Source organism: Phyllopteryx taeniolatus, chromosome 9 (assembly GCF_024500385.1).
Source record: "Phyllopteryx taeniolatus isolate TA_2022b chromosome 9, UOR_Ptae_1.2, whole genome shotgun sequence".
Taxonomy (NCBI): domain Eukaryota; kingdom Metazoa; phylum Chordata; class Actinopteri; order Syngnathiformes; family Syngnathidae; genus Phyllopteryx; species Phyllopteryx taeniolatus.
The window spans coordinates 13,985,280-14,007,043 of record NC_084510.1 but is presented as its reverse complement, the minus strand read 5'-3'; the positions used below and the strand labels follow the sequence as shown (position 1 = coordinate 14,007,043).

At 42.1% G+C, this 21,764-nt stretch overlaps 2 protein-coding genes across 4 annotated transcripts in view; one reads left to right on the top strand and one right to left on the bottom strand.

The window, feature by feature from the left end:
- Window positions 1-71: 71 nt before the first annotated feature.
- Window positions 72-21,610, bottom strand: LOC133484079 (eukaryotic translation initiation factor 4B-like). Of its 3 annotated transcripts, XM_061786167.1 has the most exons (15): window positions 21,460-21,610; window positions 19,809-19,949; window positions 16,665-16,870; window positions 16,391-16,507; window positions 13,595-13,649; window positions 13,351-13,497; window positions 8,467-8,589; window positions 8,114-8,287; window positions 7,757-8,024; window positions 7,550-7,638; window positions 6,186-6,429; window positions 6,069-6,106; window positions 1,686-1,815; window positions 1,201-1,273; window positions 72-1,031 (listed from the first exon to the last, which is right to left on the bottom strand). In XM_061786167.1, exons 1-15 carry the CDS (start codon window positions 21,470-21,472, stop codon window positions 957-959), a joined length of 1,893 nt encoding a protein of 630 aa, XP_061642151.1. In that variant the 5' UTR covers window positions 21,473-21,610; the 3' UTR covers window positions 72-956. The 3 variants fall into 3 exon arrangements, with proteins under 3 accessions (XP_061642151.1, XP_061642152.1, XP_061642153.1); XM_061786168.1 differs by lacking the exon at window positions 1,686-1,815; XM_061786169.1 differs by lacking the exons at window positions 1,201-1,273; window positions 1,686-1,815 and having other exon boundaries at window positions 21,460-21,609.
- The window catches only part of LOC133484081 (keratin, type II cytoskeletal 8-like), a 19,480-nt gene continuing 19,247 nt past the window's right edge, over window positions 21,532-21,764 (top strand). The window contains exon 1 of the mRNA XM_061786172.1: window positions 21,532-21,646. The gene's annotated coding sequence lies outside the window, so the exon portion shown is untranslated. The remainder of the gene's footprint in view (window positions 21,647-21,764) is intronic.

Here is a 21,764-nt window from a genome sequence, read left to right as displayed (position 1 = left end):
GTATGAATGCAAAAAATGCAAGCCACCCATTTATTAGAGTAGAAATAAATTGTTGGGAAGAATTTACTGTGTACTTAATGACACCCCTTTTATTGCAAGCGGGAAAAAAGGTAATGTCATGATAACCTCCCACACTGCGGTCCTCACATGAGAAAGAGAAGGATTTGCAGGCAGCAGTGGAGGACGGGAAGACGGCCAGAAAGGACAGCAGATGAGTAATTGAAGCGATTATTTCATCAGAAGGTGTAGAAAGAGAATAAAGTCTGTACAATGATAAGGGGAGAACAATAATGGCACTTGAATGACTCAAGGTGAGTCGTGAGGCGGCTGTTTGGTGTCATTCAGAGTGTAGTAAATCATGTCAAAAGATTTTGCACAGTGGACACGACGAGGAAAATGTTCCATGGGTTAGCTTCGGAATCAAAGACAGTACTGGAAGACAAGATTAGTGATTTAAGTTTAGAGAGAGAAAGGTTCAAGGATGACTTTCAAATGACTAATAAAATTATTGAAAAGAAGTTGCCTTGTAAGAGGTATGCAAGTCATAATGTGAACAATTGATTCAGATTTAAAAGTATTGTGTTGCCATAGCTACCTCATACAGGATCAATCCACCACACCTTTGATCCACAAATGTACAAATTCTTTCCCCCCCACTTTTCCCATTTATTTATTACAATTTTTCAAATTTATCCATCACTTTTTATGAGCTAAACACTCCCCACCCCCCAATTAAAACAAGTCCAGTAGATGACTATTGTGTAGACCTTGAAAGAGTCCTCAGAGTGGGGCAGAGGAGGGAGAGGGGAAGAGAGGGAAGGGAGATGAAGGGAAAGAACAGGTTTGAAGGAGGGAGGAAGGGGCGATTGTCCTCCTTGGGGCTACTTCCACATGAAGAGAATATAAACTGAAATTATTATTCTCTGTTCATTTGCTCCTCTTCTTCGCCGTCTTCTCTACTCCACATCCCCAGCGTCATCGCCATCTCCATCCATTAGCAAAGCAGCGTATTTACTGGCTGAGCTGAACTTCTGAAAAAGACAACCAATTGGCATACTCAGCAAACTGCGCTTATGCAAATCCTTCATTCATTATTTGGTGCCTGGTGGTGGGCGGGACTAAAATGTGGAGGAGGCCTCAGAGAACAGCTTTTAGAAACTATGACAACTGCCAGAGCTCGATGCCCCGTGACGGACTTACAGGGGTTGGGGTTTCGTCGTATTTCTTTGGGTCTGGCGGTGGTCTGGTGTCTCGGTCTCTTCTGTTATCCTTTCTACAGTCAGAATGAACCCGTGGGTTAACATTCATCAGCAGGACTCACAATACTTGCCAAGAATACTGCAATATCAAAGGGCTTGAACTCTACAGGAGCACAAACTATCCATTTGGATAATCTACAAGCTGCTATCAGTCAGTCAAAACCTTTTTTCGTTTCTAGCTCATGCTATGTTGTTACTGTTGTGGCACTCCTACTACCAACTAGGGATTGTGAGCATTTTCTGGAGCAAATGCATTCAAAGATCCCATAGCCTAAGAGGTGATGAAGTCCACAACATTCAAAACAAAGGATGCATCATCTGTTGTATAGTTCAATGTGGGCCACTCTTTGCAGATGCCCCTGTGCTAGCTCACTCTCTTTGTTTTTGTTAACAACTTAAAGAGTTGCTAAGCTTTAAGTGGCTGACCTGTCTGCCTCCTTTCTTCGGTCTCTGTTGGAACCCTCTCCTCGCCCTCGCCCTGCTGCAGGCCCCGCAGGCTCACCTCGAGCCCGTGGGGGGCCCCGGTCCCGATGAACACCATCAGCCTTGTTCTCATCTTAAAGGAGAAGCCAGACAGTTGAGAGAATGGTTGGACTGTAAACTGTCAACTAAACTTAACACACTGCAGCAGCAAAGGCCCAGCCGTGACAGTCACTGATGGAGGGTCAATGAAAGACGCATCATTAAATGACAGTTGGAATGTTGGGTCCAGTGAGTCCTATTTCTACCCTGAATAAAGCTTTGCACTTACAGTAACTAATTAATTAGTGTTCCCCCGCTATTCACAGGGGATTGGAACCAAGCCCTACCACAAATAGTGAAAATCGTGAGTGCTTTACAGCCCCCCTAAAAAGGTTTAGAATTGGATATATATTTGCCATAAGATGGTGGCAAAGCACTAATTTGGTCTGCATGAAGCTCCTCAACTCACATAATCAGTTACGTTGCACTAAGATGCAGCCAAAGCAATATGTTTATTATTTTGGCCTGATCACAAAAAACAGAAAATTAATGAGTTTTTCAGTGAATAACAGATAGATTCCGCAGAACAAAAGTCAATAGGTGAATCCCCAAGTCTTGAATATGCTGGGGAACACCGTACAACTGGGTCCATTCTGCTTTGGGGATTTTTTACAAAAGGGCACAATCCAATAAGGCAAATTTCCAATAAGGCACGTTTCATTAATGCAAACTGTCCGTTTTTTCGCCACCACACCAGAGTAGCTGCAAGAGGACTAGCAAAACCATTTTTCTATAATAGTGAAAAACAACTCTACAAAAACCTCCATCACAGGAACATTGTAATCTTTCATTTATTTATAATGATGAGCTCTGTCTCACCAAATCTCACCACAGATAGACAGTCAATGATGAGGACTTCATCTTATATGAACAGAAACACAGAAACAAATGTGATCTCCTACAGTGGAATAATTATTTAATCCCTCACTAATTTTGTAAATTCATCCACTGACAAAGACATGAGCGGTCTATAATTTTAATGCTAGGTTTATGTTAACAGTGAAATACAGGATATCTAAGATCTAGAAAATCACATATAAAAAAAAAAAAAAAAAAGGAAAGGAAAATGTATTTGCATTTCATTGCGTGAAATAAGTATTTGATCTCCTACCAACAAATAATTTTGGCTCTCACAGGCTAGTCCTCTCTCTTTAAGAAAGTATTAATCTAAACTTGTATGAAAGACACCTACCTCAACTTGTTACCTGTATAAAGACAGAATCAATCAGCTGGGTCCACAGTAACCAAGAATACCATTGGTAACCAAGAATACCATTGGTAACACACTAGGCTGTGATGGATTAAAATCACGCAGCGCCCGTAAGGTCCCCCTGCTCAAGAAGGCACACTTACAGGCCTGTTCGAAGCTTGCCAATTAACATCTGCATGATTCAGAGAGATAGGGAGGAGGTCATGTCAACACGAGACAAAAAATATAATTCAAGCCGTTTTGAAACCATATGACTCGCCGTGTTTGGAGGAAGAGGAATTCAGACTATGACCCCAAGAACACCATCCCCACCGTCAAGCATGGAGGTGGAAGAATTACACTTTGGGGGTGTTTCTCTGCAAAGGGGACAGGGCAAATTCCCCGGATCCAGGGAAATATGGATGGAGCCTTGTACCGTGAAATCACTGGTTATAACCTCCTCCTCTCAGCCAGAAAACTTCAAATGGGTCGTGGATGGGTCTTCCAGCATGACGATGACCCAAAGCATACAGCCAAGGAAATGAAAACGTGGCTAAAGTAGAAGCAAATGAAGGTCATAGAGTGGCCTAGCCAGTCTCTAGACTTAAATCCCATAGAAAATGCGTGGAGGGTGCTGAAGCTTCGAGTTGCCAAGGCACAATCTCGAAACCTTAAAGGATTTAGATAAGATCTGCAATGAGGAGTGGTCCAAAATTCCTCCTGAGGTGTGTTTAAACCTGGTGATCAACTACAAGAAAACATCTGACCACAGTACTGGCCAACAAGGGGTTCTCCACCAAGTAATGTTTTGATAGGGGGTCAAATGCTTATGTCCCTCAACAAATTGCAAAATAATTTGAATATTTTAAGTAATTTTCTAGATTTTCTTTTTGATATGCTGTCTCTGCCTGTTAAAATACACCTACCATTAAAATGATCAGACATGCAAACACCAAAAGCATGAAAAAGGTGACCAAAAAAAAACAAAAAACATCCCAGGCCCCTGCAGAGAATTTATTTTTATTTTTAAATAAATTAAGCAATCTGGAAGACTGAAGAGTACAATAAGGCAAAATAAACTCATTTTCTTCACGCAAAAAAAAAACCTTTATATACACCGCTCAAGTACATATTGATGTACAAATTTAAGATCGAAATTAAATTTGCCTCATTTCTTTGCTTTTTTGTTTTGGCCTCCAACTTGAGCCAGGCCCATCTCCACCTGATGCCTGCTTCAAGCTGTGCCACATGAATAGCATCCTCCTCTTTAAGCACTCTCATTCTGAAAAATAATTGACTAAAATCATTGTCTGTTACACTTGATTTTTCACTATTACCAACTTCAAAGGCTAATCCCAAATAAATCCTCCAGGAAAATATTAACTACAGTATGTTTTGTGTCTTTATTGGCCATATCTGAATTTTAAATTAGTTCATTCTGTGTTGTGAAATAATCCCTAACATCGCTCCGTCGCTTAATACTTAACATTAGCATCCCTAAACTAATTTGATAATTCTAGGTTTCCTAATTAATACAAGATGTACTAGCGGATCAGCTCGTCGCTGATGTTACGTTTGCTTGGTGGTTCCGCTCGGACCACAACCAGGGCCACGACCCGCAGCACCTCAACACGAAAATACAAAAGACCAGTGCAACAAATGCGACACTGGCTGTGATGAGAGCTTAAAGCTTAAATGTTGCTTAAAGGTAAGAGTACCAATAGAGGATGTCTGCTCCAGAGCTGGGTAGAGTAGCCAAATATTGTACTCAAGTAAGAGTAGTGTTACTTGACAATAATGTGACTCAAGTAAAAGAGTAGTCCTCCAAAAAATTACTTAAGACTAAAAAGTACACAGTGAAATAATTACAAGTAATGAGTAAATAGTGAGTAACTTCAGATTTTTTTTAACCACAGCATGATCAATAAAATAAAAAAAATATGAATGTGCAAATTGTGATACTGCTGTGTGTGTGTATGCACAGCCAAAACTACAACAAAACATCTGCAATTTACTGCAAGGTGTTTTCTCAAGCTATAAGTGTGCTGAAATATCCACGTTTGGGCTGACAATGCCAGACAAATAATACAATACATCAAAGCTGTTGATTTTGTTCGTCTAAATGTAAACACGAGTCGCGCGCATATTAGTCAGCCGCGGAGTAATAATCAGAAATTACATGTGTATGGATGTGTGGAGTGGATCTAGCTGCCAGTGTTCAAGGACTACAGCCTATGACGACAGCGACGACGACAACCCCCCCGGAAAACTTCATCGGATCTATATGATTCACATGAATGGCCTATTTTGAGTTCGAAATGGCGAATTTCGCCGAAAGGGAACTGATTTGCATGTATGAATTATAGACCGTTCATGTCTTTGTCAGTGGGTGAACCTGAAAAATCAGCAAGGGATCAAATAATTATTTCCTCCAATGTAGACAATTGGAAAATGCAATCCTATTGGCCTGTCACATACTTCTACAGTACAGTGGAATCTTTAAAGATGAACAGAATTTATTCAGTGATATTGGCTCACTTCTTAGTTCTTTATTTAAAAAATAAAACATGTTCCCATAGCAAATTAAATGTAACAGTAATGTTTTTATATACTCAACTGGCATACAAATATAAAGAGACAAGCATTTTATAATTAAGTTTGATAAAACAAAATATTGACAAAAAGGGTAATAAAAAGCAAAAAATATGAATTACTATTTTACATTCATTTTTGTATCATTGTATAATTTTAACTCCAAATCCTTTTTGAGTATTTGATGTTTGTGGTTCCCTTGTACTAATTTTAACATAGTGAAATTCATCCCTTTAATATGATGGCAGGATGTGCAGAGAGTACTGTTTTAAAAAAATAAATAAGAAAACCAGTCCTACATTTGAGTTGGAGAATTCTAATATTATCGTATCAGAAGTGATAAAGCGTCTATCAACTTGGCACTTTCCTCAAGTAAAAGGCTTTGTCTTGTTTCTCTGTATATTTTTTGCTAATCACAATGCTTAGCTATTTAAAGTGTCATGCAGACAACGCTGGAGGTTGTTGAAATCCCCCACTGTGTCCCTATGTTCAGCAGTGAGCCTTACCCTTTCCGGATCCTCTTTCGTCTGCAGAATTTGAGGAGCTAAAAACAGAAAAGAATAATTAGCCCATAACATACACTCACATACACTAAGATGTCGTCATCGAAATTGTACACTCACCTGAACTTTGGAGAGGCTGAACCAACAGGGGAGACAGGGGACCGCCCATCAGTTTCAACAGAGCTGATGGTGGCCGCACTTCTCTTGGCCCAAGCGTTCTCCTTGGGGGGAGGTGCAGGCATCACCTTCAGCGGCTCCTTGATGGGGGCAGGCTGTGAGGAGGGTGCAGGGGAAGAGGACTCGTCATCCTTCCCACTGAAAACCTCATTCTCCCCAGAACGCTCGCTATCTCGACACCGTGACCCTGGCAGAAAAAAACGATGGGAAACAATTGTGTTGCTCTTTCTGGGTATATCCAATTCCTGTGTCTCAATTCAGTGTGTTGTACACTACATTGACAAAGGTATTTGCTCACCTGCCCCGACTAAAATATTTTAAGTGATATCTCATTATAAATCCATATGGTTTAATTTGATGTTGGCCCACCCTTTGCAACTATAACGGCTTCAACTCTTGTGGGAAGGCTTTCAAACAAGGTTTAGCAGTGAGTTCATGGGAATTTTTGCCCATTCTTCCAGGAGCATATTTGTGAGGTCACACGCTGATGTTGGATGAGAAGGTCTGGTTCTCAGTCTCTGCTCTAATTCATCCAAAAGTGTTCTTCTATACGTTTGAGGTCAGGATTTTGCAGACCAGTCAAGTTCATCCATACCAAATTCATGTCTTTACAGATCTTGCTTTGTGCACTGGTGCGCAGACATGGTGGACCAGGAAGAGGTAATGCCTAAACTGTTTAACTGTCCAAAATATCTTGGTATGCTGAATCATTCAGAGTTCCTATCACTGGAGCTCGGGGGCTAATATTTTTTCCAACTTTGTGGGAACAGTTTGAAGATGGACCCTTCCTGTTCCAACATGACTGTGCATCAGTGCACAAATCAAGGTTCATAAAGACAAGGATGAGAGAGTTTGATGTGGATGAACTTGACTGGCCTGCATAATGCTGACCTCAACCCGATAGAATGCTTTTAGGTGAATTATAGTAGTGACTGAGAGCCAGGGCTTCTCCTACATCAGTGTGTAACCGCACAAATTGGCTTCTGGAAAAAGGGTCAGAAACTCCCATAAACACACTTCTAAACCTTGTGGAAAACCTTCCCAGAATAGTTTAAGATGTTATAACTGTAGAGCATAACTGCAATGTCATATTAAACCCTATGGATTAAGAATGGGATGTCACTTAAATTCATATCAGAGTCAAGGCAGGTGAGCAAATACTTTTGGCAATCTAGTGTTGCTAGGACAGAGACAGTATAGAGTGAAACAAATAGCATAATTACAGTGATTAACATACCTCTTCATACTCAAAGAGAATAACATGTCTTCAAGTCAAAGTGTAGAAAAATCACAAAGATAAATCTTACCTCTTGCAGAGCCACTTCCTGGCTGGGAGGACTCACTTCCTGTACGAGATCGCTCAGTGTGACTTTCCTCATGTCGCCAGCTTGGATCTCTGGATAAGAAAGATTTACTCAAACGTGTAATAATATATAGCCAGATTTATCTAAAAAAAGTGTCTATTTTGCATGCCATAATTACAAGAGTATTTTTAAGCAGGGCAAACCACACACTTGTCTCGTATCTTTCTGTCAGGGCCCCGGCCCTTGTCCTCTTCCAGCTGCCTCTGCAGCCTCTCTTCCTGTTTTTTCAACCTCTCTTCTACCTCCCGTTCCTTGGCTGCTGTGTCAACTGGTTTGGCAGCACCAAAGATGGAGGAGGCCCTGCTGCTTGAGGTCGGTGCAGCGGCAGGGGAAGATCCTCCGCCGCCAGCACCGCTACCTTCTTCGTCCTTGGGCACGCTGCGGGGCTTTAGATTTAACTTGGGCCTCTGCTGTGGAGCTGCAGGGGAAAGAAGTCAGGTTTATGTGAATGGGTCAAGCTAAATTCCCGTTAACTAACAACTGCCAAATTCTGAGTGGTGCACTCACCTCTTTCCTCACGCCTCTCATCCCGTCTTTCATATCGATCTTCACTGTAACGATCCCTGTCCCCAAAACGATCCCGATCGCCGTAACGGTCGCTGCTACCTCGACTATCATCATAATCTCGGCGGAAGCTACTGCCAAAGGCACGACGGCCTCCACCACCACGAGAGTCATAACCTATAAAGAAGAGGGCCAAACGAGAATTGAAAGTTTAAAAAAAAAAATATTGAGGGATGGCCATGATTGAAATTTGAACTACAAACTGAAGGTCGAGCAGGTTTCTCAGTTATGGGTACTATATACCAGATCAAGGTATCCAAGTAAATCCATCCCATCTCCAAAACACAAAGACTCACCTCCTTTATCATAATCTCGCCGGTCTCTATCATCATAGCGGTCCCGGTAGCGGTCTCTTCCACTGTCATAGTCCCGGCGTGGACCATCTCGGAAACGATCCGACTCATAGCGATCCCGTGATCCTGGAAGACATTTTGGATGGATTTAGTTATCTAGCTAAAACACGTGTGTGTTTCATTTATGCCTTTAAAGTAGAACCATACAGACAAACAAAAAAGTCTTGTAAATTTGACATCACAGGGGAGAGACTTGTTAATAAGCCAAATGATTAAAAAAAAAATATCGCTAAGTATGCAAAATTAGGCTTCAAAGTGGTCAAGAATTGAGACATTCTTTCAACAGCTGTGGGCGTTGAATGCTCTGAGTACGCTGCCTCCCCAGAACTTTCAGCCGTCAATCAAATAAGTCCCTTCTTTCTAGATTTTACACCGATTTTATCGGCTGATCGGTACCAGCCGATATTTAGCATTTTATTGACCGTCATTGATCGGCTCCGCAAAAGACATTAACTCTGCGGCGCCGCATGCACAGTGTATTTGAATCCAAAGGCTAGTTTAATTTTAGCCTTGTTGCGTGTCTTTTGACGTAGTACTGTAAATATCTGACGGCCAATGAAGTTATTAAAAAAAAAATAATAATAATAATAATAATTTTTTAAAAAACAAACAAACAAAAAAAAAAACGTCGCCGGTGTGGAACAGACAACATGTCTGAGACAGACAACACGTAATGCCCGGATACAACTACAAGAGAAATTTGCTTTATTTCAGACTACTGCAATAAAATCTTGTATTCCGATACCACCGCATCCCGTTTTTTCCCCGATCATTGGGCTTTATCGTGTCAACTCAAATGCGACCGGATACACTCGTTACCGTGACGACGACAAGAAGAGTGGATCACGTCCACTGTATTATAAGAACAAAATGGGGGAAAACGTGCGTTGGTGGTCACCAGTGCTCAGGAAAGGACGTTCGTTTAAGGCTTGCTTGAGGTATGTTCACGTACTTTGCATACGATACGGCTCGCAAGCAAGGAATAAAATATTACGTAGCCTAGCAACCTAGCGGTAGCACGAACGGTTCGATGCAAACATGCCGCCGTTCTGGCGAATCCTGCTCTAAAGTTTTGGTGTGGGTGAAGTCATTTAATTAAAAATAAAGTAATTTAATTACAGTAAGTTAGCACCCATTATTTCTGTCACGTTGTAATGTTGGTTTGACCTGACTGATTAGAATACACAATTTGACTAGAGCAGTGATTTCCAACCTTATGGAGACAAGGAACATATTTTACAACTGAAAAATCTCACGGCACACCAACAAACAAAAATGTCACAAAAAGTGGATACATGAATTACTGTACAGGAAGTGCTCGAGTTACGACGCACTCGCCCTACGAGGTTTCGACTTTACGACGCCCATGCCTCGTCCGCCATTTTGTCCCAGCACCATAGTGTTTCTGCTTAGCTAGTTCATAGTCCGTGTGGCGGGAGTATCTTTGCCTTTTTCGCCCTCCTTTTTTCGATTCTAGGATGGTTTAGGTGGTTTGGAGATTTAGGTTTGACGGTAAACGCCTATGCCAATCAGTAAGTTACAGTATTCAGTAGCACCTTGGCTTTAATATTATCACATATACAACCCCAATTCCAATGAAGTTGGGAAGTTGTGTTAAATAAAAACAGAATACAATGATTTGCAAATCATGTTCAACCTATCTTTAATTGAATAGACTACAAAGACAAGATATTTAATGTTCGAGCGGATAAACTATTGTTTTTAGCAAATAATCATTAATTTAGAATTTTATCTCACAGGAGAACAGGCTAATTGGGAACAGGTGGGTGCCATGATTGGGTGTAAAAGGAGCTTCCCTGAATTGCTCAGTCATTCACAAGCAAAGATGGGGCGAGGATCACCTCTTTGTGAACAAGTGCGTGAGAAAATAGTCGAACAGTTTAAGGACAATGTTCCTCAACGTACAATTGCAAGGAATTTAGGGATTTCATCATCTACGGTCCATAACATCATCAAAAGGTTCAGAGAATCTGGAGAAATCACTGCATGTAAGCGGCAAGGCCGAAAACCAACATTGAATGCCCGTGACCTTCGATCCCTTATCAAAAACTGACATCAATGTGTAAAGGATATCACCACATGGGCTCAGGACCACTTCAGAAAACCAATGTCAGTAAATACAGTTCGGCGCTACATCCGTAAGTGCAACTTGAAACTCTACTATGCAAAGCAAAAGCCATTTATCAACAACACCCAGAAACGCCGCCAGCTCATCTAAGATGGACTGATGCAAAGTGGAAAAGTGTTCTGTGGTCCGACGAATCCATATTTCAAATAGGATATTGTGGACGTCGTGTCCACCGGGCCAAAGAGGAAAAGAACCATCCAGACTGTTATGGACGCAAAGTTCAAAAGCCAGCATCTATGGGGCTGTGTTAGTGCCAAAGGCATGGGTAGCTTACACATCTGTGAAGGCACCATTAATGCTGAAAGGTACATACAGGTTTTGGAGAAACATATGCTGCCATCCAAGCAAAGTCTTTTTCATGGACGCTCCTGCTTATTTCAGCAAGACAATGCCAAACCACATTCTGCACGTGTTACAACAGCGAGGCTTTCTAGTAAAAGAGTGCAGGTACTAGACTGGCTTGCCTGCAGTCCAGACCTGTCTCCCGTTGAAAATGTGTGGCGCATTATGAAGTGTAAAATATGACAACGGAGACCCCGGACTGTTGAACAGCTGAAGCTGTACATCAAGCAAGAATGGGAAAGAATCCCACCTACAAAGCTTCAACAATTAGTGTCCTCACTTCCCAAATGTTTATTGAATGTTGTTAAAAGAAAAGGTGATGTAACACAGTGGTAAACATGACCCTGTCCCAGCTTTTTTGGAACATGTTGCAGCCATAAAATTCTAAGTTAATGATTATTTGCTAAAAACAATCAAGTTTATTAGTTTGAACATTAAATATCTTGTATTTGTAGTGTATTCAAATAAATATAGATTGAACATGATTTGCAAATCATTGTATTCTGTTTTTATTTATGTTTAATACAACGTCCCAACTTCATTGGAATTGGGGTTGTATTTAGTGAGAAAAATGGTGACGTGTTAAATACTTATTTCAGCTGCTGTATATACATACAGGAATATACACACATACACACAAGCATGCACGCACACATAGATGGCAAGAAGTTCATACAGTAATTAACGTCTCCACTTTTTGTGGCATTTTGTTTGTTGGTGTGTCGTGAGATTTGAAAATTTTGAAATATGTGCCTTGGCTCCATAAAGGTTGGAAATCAGTGCTCTAGTCATATCATTTATTTGAAAGTACGTTAACATACTTCAACCAAGCCTTAAACGCACGTCCTCTCCCGCGCACCGGTGACCAACAATACACGTTTTCTCCCCATTTTGTTTTTATAAACACAAAAACTTTTTTTTCTTATGTTTTTGAGATTGTAGGGTCAAAGCTGCAGCTGGCTATTAGTGTGGACTGAATGGGTGGCAACAATGAGGAACTGAAATGCCAGTATTTTGAGGGTAATAGCCTGTCAGCAACATATGGGGGGGGGGGGGATTTCATTTTTGAAACGAACTTAGTTCAAAATTGAACTGAACTAGTTCATTTTTGGAACGGTAAACTGAACTTTGAACTCGTTCACGTAGAAAATGAACTTTCCCAACACTGCTGGCCGGTTTTTATTGGCTATCAAGTAATCAGTAAAGTAACTAAGTTACTTTTAAGCTCGAGTAATCAGTAAAGTAACATTTTCAAGGTAACTATGGCAAGACTGCATTTGGATTCACAAATTATCTTTTGGATGAAAATGGGCGAAAAAAAACAAGGGCAACATGCAAGGTTGCAGCTAAAGGATAAATTACAACTTTGATGAGGTGTACCTTCATCTGTCTGACACAGGTAAGCTAGCTTCACATTACTTCTCTAATAGCTGAATAAAGATCAACTAAACTTCACGTCAGTTACGCATTTAAGTGATAAAAGCTATAAGACAATACAGAGCGGGATCTAAACATTTTTTTAATATTAAACAACGGAGATCACAATTTTAGCATAGACATATATACATAGACACATTGAGCAGCTTTTCTCGTAGCGTCTGCCATATTGGATGTGGCAAGTCCACCCATAAACTAATGCTAGTAAACTTAAACTTCATAAAGTGACAACCTACAAATTCCACACACACACAGGAAACATAGTGGCACCAAAAACAGCATATGTAATTTTTGAATCTAATGATTACAGACGTTTATTCCCACATAGAGCATATTTCAATATTTATCATCACAGTAAAAGTGTTATATATATTGGTAGCTGTAAACAGACATGGAAAAGTGTGTGTGTGTGTGTGTGTGTGTATATATATATATATATACACACACACACACACACACACACACACATTTACTCGTTTTTATTTTTAGAGGTATAAATGTATTGCGTATTCATTAAATTTTTAGGTGTGTACTTTTTTGTGTCATGATCAATGAAAAACATTTTGACTCCAATATAAGTTGTGACTGAGCAAGATTGTATGACTTTAGTTACGACTGATGATTGCTTGAAACAAGCAATGACTCGACTTGCTTGATTTTTTTTCCGCAGTAACTTGAGACTTGGTTACGACTTGGGACTTGCTTGTGACTTGCACGTGACTTACTCCCATCTCTGGATAGTCGTTCAAAGAATTTTGTTTTGTTAATGAAAAAAATATGAGCACTATATCTAAAGACAAATTAAACTACAGTCACGATCAAAAAATCTAATTCCAAGAAGCTGCTGCTGGAAATCCGGCATGATACAGTTCTAAAGCAAAACTTAAAATGTCACTTACTCTCTCCAAAGGCATCATCTCTCCTGGGAGGCGCATCATCAGTGTCTGCACTCGGCCGAGCCCTCCAGTCACTGTCTGTTTTGTCGGGGCCCATGTCTCCCATTCTCCCACCACGGTCTCGACCTCCCATCATTCCACTGTCTCTCTCTAAAGTAGAAAGACACCAGTACGGTAGATATTGTCAACAGGATTAGATTGAAAGAGACATCATCACAGTACAGTCCTTAAAAAAATGTATTCTTACCTTTATCATTCGACTGGTCTGCTATATCCACACGGATCCTTCGGTTTCCCAGGTTCTATAGGTATGAACAGATTGGCAGGAACAAATTAAAAATACTTTTGTTACTGTATGTCATGTCTGTTACGGAATTAGTGCATACCAGGGGTTGAACCAATTAGTCAACTAATCGACGAGTCAACTTTGCCGCTGCGCAATGATGGTTATTGCTAGTAATCAAATAATCGGCAGTCACGTGTTTTGGACATGGACAGTTCGCTGAAAAGGCTAAAGCTAACGCTATTTGACAAGCTATAAATTCTCACCAAAAAACACCCTCACAATATACTGTGTCGTTTGCTTACACCATGACATGGAGGCAAGCTATGGCCAATTAAAAACCTCTTTATTGTCAAGATGAATGCTTAATGTGTCAAAGAAAGCGTGTCCTCCCATCTTAACTCACTTGCAGGCTGCAAGTGTGTCTGCCATCTGCTCCGGGCACCCACTGATGCCTTCAGGGACAACATTCCCTGGAACTAGGCTTGTCACGATAATTACAATATCGACTTATCATTCGATCAGACATACAAACATCTAAGGCATGAAAAAGGTGATAAAACCAAAAAAAAACCTGGTAGGGTCACCCACGGCCAACAGGTCCTAGGTGAGGTACCAGACAAAGCACGGTTCCCAAAACCCCTATGAAGAATACATTAAATGGATCTAGGTTTCCTTTGCCCGGACGCGGGTCACCGGGGCCCCCCTCTGGAGCTAGGCCTGGAGGAGGGGCTCGAAGGAGAGCGCCTGGTGGCCGGGCTTGCACCCATGGGGCCTGGCAGGGAACAGCCCGAAACGGTAACGTGGGTCCCCCTTCCCATGAGCTCACCACCTGTGGGAGGGGTCATAGGGGTTGGGTGCAGTGTGAGCTGGGCGGTGGCCGAAGGCGGGGACCTTGGCGTTCCGATCCCCAGCTACAGAAACTGGCTCTAGGGATGTGGAATGTCACCTCTCTGGCAGGGAAGGAGCCCGAGCTGGTGTGGGAAGTTGAGACGTTCAGACTATATAGACTCCACACACACGGCTTGGCTCTGGTACCAGTCCTCTTGAGAGGGGTTGGACTCTTTTCCCACTCTGGAGTTGCCCATGGTGAGAGGCGCCAAGCAGGTGTGGGTATACTTATTGCCCCCTGAATCGGCGCCCGTACGTTAGGTTTCACCCCGCCGGACGAGAGAGTAGCCCCCCTCCGCCCTCGGGTGGGGGGACGGGTCCTGACTGTTATTTGTGTCTATTCACCAAACAGCAGTTCAGAGTACCCACCCTTTTTGGAGTCCTTAGAGAGGGTGCTGGAGAGCGCTCCATGGTCACCACGTAGGCACAGCAATCAGCCGGGCTGATTTATCCAGTGTTAATACCTATGCACGGGAAGCCCAATAGAAGATGATGTGTGAGGTCATGTGACTTTGTGTCGTTTGATTGGTGAACTAGATTTAAACGTCACTTGCGCTTAAACTGGATTGGCGCAAACAGCGCCCGATGTAGAAGTCGAAGTTGTAGTCTGATTTGCATGTATGTTCGATAAACAAAAAGGGACAACGACAGTTTTTCCGGACTTGAAAAATGGTAATTGTTGTGGTGAGCTGCCGTGCAGATCACACAATGAGCCAACAGAGTTGGACGGCTGTGTCATTAGCCACTAAGGGGCTCATGGAACGCCGGTGTTGGCTTCGTCCAATACTCCACAACCTTGCTCCATGCGCAGCACACGTTTGTTGTGTCCGTGAGCTCGCCTGCAAGCTAAAGAGCTCAAGATAGAGGTCCGTCGTCTATTCAGCACAGTAGTTGGGATTGTTTTTATAAGTTTATTTGAAAAAATGCTTGATATAAATTACGGTATTTAAAAACAAGATCTCAGTCACAAACGAGCTCCGTCGGGAGCTACCATATTTACCATGAGGTCACCGCATATTTACGTCGAGACGAAGCATGTCCAGACAGAGCTTTTCCCGGCTCAATTCTGAATGACAGCATAGATGGCAAAAAATTACTTCTGATCGTTTTGGCAAAAGGAATATTCCATCCCTGTGAAACAAAATGAAATTCCATTTGGATGTGGCCTGTTCTGATTGCGGTGTTTAAATGGAGCATTTTCATTCAGTTTGGGCTTCTAAATTATAATCTGAATTAAAGGCTCCGATTAAACCAGGCTCGTCTTGAAGCTCTTCAGGGGGATCCATATCACAGTGTCACAAAAAAAAAAAACAGACAACCACTAATAACAACAACAACAATAATGATTTAAAAGTACAAAATAAAATAAAAAACAATAAGGAAGGCGTTATTTTTCATGATTTCAGAGGCCTTAAAAAAGTTTCTGGGAAAATATATTGTCTTGGAAATATTATCTTGACAGGCCTACCTGGAACACAACTGAAGGTTTGGTAAAATACATTGTTTAAAACCATTGCCTCCTCTTTTATTTTGTTTTAAACTTCATACTATTCTTATATACTGCAGCAAGGAGCGATCCTGTTGTGTTACATGAATTGTTGTTAGGTGTATAAATTCTGACAGTACCTGAAATGTATCTGAATGGATGAATGTGTATTGGGTGGGGTGTGTCTTCAGCAAAGCAGCCAGTGTGTGAGTGAGGGAGAAGGTTGGAGTGCACAGTGATTTTTATTATTATTTTTTTGACATTGGTACACGAGTTGAGAAAAATCATCAGTCGTCCTCGACACAACTATCGTCACATTTGTCCTTCAAACCCTAGTGCATAGACTTCACTTAAAAACTCTACTACATGGTGTGTTGCCTCACCTCCTCATTGAGACTTAAGGCCCTCAGGAGAGAATCCACATCATCAAATTCTGCATAGCCGAAGCCCTTCAACCTCTCATGGTTGCTAGGTTCACGAGGCAGACGCACTGCACTGATCTGGAGACAAACATCACATACTCATTCATCAATAACTTGGGGCAGCATTGGGCCAAAATAGGTCGGCCGCTCTCACAGACATCCCATGCAACTATCTTAAAACTGCAAGTTGAAGTAGTATTGCCAGCTTTGATTGAATGTACAATTATTCACTTACTGCCAAACCGCGGAAGAAGTCTTTGATTGATTCTTCAGTGACATCATAGGGCAGGTTGCCGAGAAAGGCAGTGTACGGCGGACTGCGGGGCAGTCGAGACCGATCAATATTTGGCTCACGAGCTGAACGGGGTGCTGTGGGCAGGATGGACCGGTCAATGCCTGGGCCACGGAATGAATCCTCATCTGTGTGCCACGAAGTCGACACTGAAAAGTTGGGAACAGAGGGGAAATTTAATCACTCTACTCTCAAAAGCCTTTTGAACAACTTATTGACACTGCAGCATAAAGCTACTAATATGACCTACCATTTTGATTTGTGAAGCAGTCTAGGTCAGCATTAGGCTATATACAATTTCATTAATTTCTAATTAATCTGGTAACGAGCAGAAATAAACTATTTGTAAAAGGACAGGCGCATGCAATTGATTTTTTTGCATCAATGTATTTCCAAAATGTCACTTATTTTTTAATTTTAAAACAAGACTGACATGCTAACCCATAGTCATGGATGTGAGGAATACAGGAGATAGCACTCATACAGCGGCTAAGTATTTAACACGTCACCATTTTTCTTTTTTGCAGAAAGCCTTATTATGAACTACACTATTCACTACTACTCACTCTTAGTGGTGTGCTAACCAGTTAGCTCAGTGTTAGCACAGGTTAGCCACATGAAGGGGACGTAACATCGCAGCTCATGACACTAATCTGTGCGCAAAGTCAGTTTAGTGACTGAATGAAGAAGCTGTTTGCTAACCAGACATATTGATAGAGAGGGAGAGAGAGTGTGTGAGAAAGAAAACAAGATGCATGTTTTACAGTCACTTGTAACCATAAAGTAGTGCTAATGTTGCCATATGCACAGCCAAAACAACAGCAAAAACATCTGCAACTTAACACGAGGTGTTGTCTCAAGTTAGAAGTGGGCTGAAATATCCAAGTTTGGGCAGTGGCAAAACTACGCTGCATGTTTAAGGCTGTTGTTTTTTGTAGTCTGTAATGTAAACACAAGTCCTGCGCGGCTGTCACGATTCACTTTGATTGGCCCGCAAAGCTGAATAGAAGACTGTTTGTGGACATGACTTTCTTGTGTCATTTGATTGGTGAACATGAGTCAAACATCACTGTGGTAATCACAGTGGATTTGAGCAACGATGCCCAATGCGGAAGTGGAAAACGAAAGTCTAAAAATAGATAGCACACACAATTATTGATAAATGAAAGATGCAAGTAGCGAGCGACATGGAAATTATAACGACGACGTAAAAGTACCGGTTCTTCTTAATATACTCAAGTAAAAAGTATGCGTCATTAAAACTACTCTGACAAGTACAATTTATCCAAAATGTTACTTGAGTAAATGTAAGGGAATTAATGTAGCACGTTACTACCCAACTCTGCATACCTTATCTCAAGTCTGTTGTCGACACCGGGGCCGGCAGCAAAATGTGCGCCGCAGATTGTAAACATACAGAGAATATGGCAAAGGAGGGTACATCTCTGCAATCCCATCCATCCACTGTCTTCCGCTTATCCGAGGTCAGGCCGCGGGGGCAGCAGCCTCAGCAGGGAAGCCAGACTTCCCTCTCCCCGGCCACTTCCTCTAGCTCTTCCGAGGGGATCCCGAGACATTCCAAGGCAAGCTGAGAGACGTAGTCTCTCCAGCATGTCCAGGGTCGTCCCCGGGGTCTCCTCCCGGTGGGACGTGCCCGGAACACCTCACCAGGGAGGCGTCCGGGAGGCATCCTAAACAGATGCCCGAGCCACCTCATCTGGCTCCTCTCTGCAATCCCATGGGCCACATACCTCAGCAAACTAATGCTGCTTCTTGAGACCATTCACTCCACTTATACGTTCCACCGTTGGTACTTTGAGCCCCTCAAAAAAACTACCGAGAGGACACACAGTAAGGTATGTCCCTAAGCTAATGCAACAATCAACAGTCAAGCGAAGCTAATAATCACGACTTAAAGTTAAAAAAGTCAAGGCCTCTTTATACTCCCGCGCTCGCGCAGGCGACAGTGCCTGCATTGTTGCACGTGGCCAACGCATTGGGCCTCACGGCCCCTATGTGACACTTGATGCGCACATGGCACAAATTGTCACCGCACGCAGAATGCAGTGGAGATCATCTCTCGTGATTGTTCCGTTTTAGTAACATGCTGTGATGACGTACTCAGCTATACCCTTGTTTCCTCAGTACCGCCATCCCGATTTTCATTTAGTGGACGCACCTACCACCTACGCCGCCTTGATCGATTTTGCAATATAATTAAACGCATCATCTGGGTATCTACGTCCATTTGTTCTAGCAGGCACTGTTCCACAGTCGCCATTGTTGTTGCTTTCTTCCTTGTTCCAAAATTAAAAACAGCTACCGGAATTGGCCATAAAATGCAGAGGAAACTCCATCATGTGGTGTCCTAGCCAATACCAACTGCAGCGACACCCCCGACTTGGAGTAGAACAGCAGCACATTTTAAAAACAGCCCACATGGGTTGTGCTGGAGCATAAAGGCAAATTGCGCGCAGGATAGCCGCAGTGACAACAAGAAGCCTTCAGTCAGCACTCAGCAAGCACTGTGATTGTTTAAAAATAAATACAAATTTAAAAAACAGAAAATACATTTTAAAAAGAAAAAAACTAATTGCGTGTGTGCAGTGGCGGTCCTAGCTTGGATGAAATTGTGTGCTTGACCCCTGTTGGCTCTTAACTATTGTTTGTTTGTGCAGATTATTTTCTCTACAAAATAAATTGTCGTCATCTATTTAAATAATTTGATATCTAAAATAGATATATTTTATTGTTTATTTTTTCAGTGCCATTAAGCAGCAAGTCTTCGAGATAAGTGTTCTTTTACATTTGAAAATAGGGTTAGACAAATGTCATTTTCTACAATTGGTTAAGTCAAGTCAAATCAAGGTTCTTTAAGATTAATGTCTACATCAACAATTTTAACTTTCACATTGTTTCCGCACCAAATCAAATCGTATCGCTCCCATAGTGAACCGAATCGTATCGTTCCACCCTTAAAGATAAGGTTTTTGAAACAAATCATAACCTATGTATCTAGATGTATTGAAGCGGCCTCATGACAGAGATTCCCAACCCTAGTATCCATCCATTTCAGTGTGTGCTCACCATCTCCATCCAAGTCATCTGTTTCATCAGCCCAGCTCGTGGTTTTGACGGGGTAACTGGGAGCCGGGGCACTGCCTCCACTTTCGTCCGCCAAGAAGTCGGTCAAAGTGAAGGTCTTCCCCTTCTTATTCTTCTTCTTAGCTAAAGGGGAAAACCACAGAGAGTTTGCACATCGACTTTGCATGCCATCAGAAAAAATAGCTGTCGTGTTGATGCAATAAAACGAGCAAACATTTAAGATTTCACTGTGTGCTTAAACTGTAATCTTGGTTACATTTTATCACAACTCCATTAAACAGCTAAATAATGTTGGTTTCTATCTATATTACAAAACAATGTGTGTTAATGTTGTTGCTGTGAAAATGTTATTTCCCACATGGGATGAATTAATTTTGTACCTATTAGAAAGTAACCCAGTGCATGACTTCCAGTCTGCTTTGGCACACACCATTTGAAAAGATGAGTCAAAACAATATCCCTCATGTTTTGATCAGAATGTAAACAAAGAGTGGACATTAGAAACGGCTAGTAGTGGTTGTGACACACAGCCAGAAAGTATCCACGAGTCATAGTGATGGCAGAACATTTTATATTGTCTGAATGCCAAGGAAGTGTGAGAGCAGGTCTGATTTGTTTTGATCAGGAGGAAAAGTGAGGACAAAACTGACTGGAAGCTTTACTTTCTATTCCAGCAGTCATGACATTCTTTACATAAAACTGCAAACAAATAGTATGTTTGGTGATTGATAACTAAATCACACCTGTTTGCACACGTTATTTACCATCTGTGGCATCTTCTGACTGAGAAAAAAAAACAATCTTAAAATCCATACTAAGTCAACAGAATGCGGCTATATGAGAACTTCGTTGGGAACTTTTATGAATCAGTGAGAGAAGAGCCAGTCATGGCCAACACGTGGCAGTTAAAAGTATGTCCCAAAACAATAGAACACAATTCATATAGGTGCCTCTTCGGATGATGTTTAACCGCAGCTTAGTCAGCACAAGGCGTGCTGACAGGGAGTGTATCCCTGCTGAGCTGGCTAGCTTTTACGGCCTAGTCGAGCACTTCGCGGCGCCACGAATCAAGTGCGCAATCGTCGCAGCAGCATTTGACCGGAAAGGCTGCGGACGCCCCGACGATGAAAAGCCACCACGGATGTGTTGTTTGGGATGTGCGCTAAACGGGTCCAACTGAGCGGATTAATTCACGTACACACGTCGGGGAGCGCGGCCGCACACGTGGGGAGAGTCCTCGGGTGGCTACCCAGACTGCTCGGCCCAAGTCCTCCAACAACCGTTGCTGCTAGTGTGCGCTGAGCGTTTGCTAACACGTCGTATAGCAAGCAGGGCGGCTGTAATGCAGCATTAACTAACGAGTACAGACAAATGACATAATTCCAACAAACACCAATAACGTGTGTGTAAAATGTTCAAATGGAGCGAGTCGTTGCTTCGTGTAGTTACCATCCGTCAGCGGTTTCGTATGTACCGGCTTAAAAATAGTACCCGAGCTATTTTCCGCTCCAGACGGGGATGTGAGCAAGGACTTACTTACGAATCTCAAACGCGAACCGACCGGTTATACGTTGTTAAAACGGGCTCAATTGTAGCCCAACCGACGCTGTCGGTTTACCCACATAAACCTCACCTGACGCCGCCATGTTGAAGAGCAAGTTCGCGGTAATTCCCGGATGAAGGCGTCAGCGGGTTATTATCGGTAGCGCGCATTCGCGTTCACGAGCTCAGCGAGTGTCTCCTCCCTTGCCCCGCTTCTCCGATCGCTCCGTTGACTTGCTGCCATGATTAATTTAGCACATCGACTAGAGGTTGCAACAGTGAGTACTCACACGCTATACTTGAGAAGTACAGATACGCGTGTAAAAGAAGACTCTGTTAAAAGTACTGATTCAACTCCTGTATGGAAGCAAAAGTAAAAAATAAAAAAGTACACAC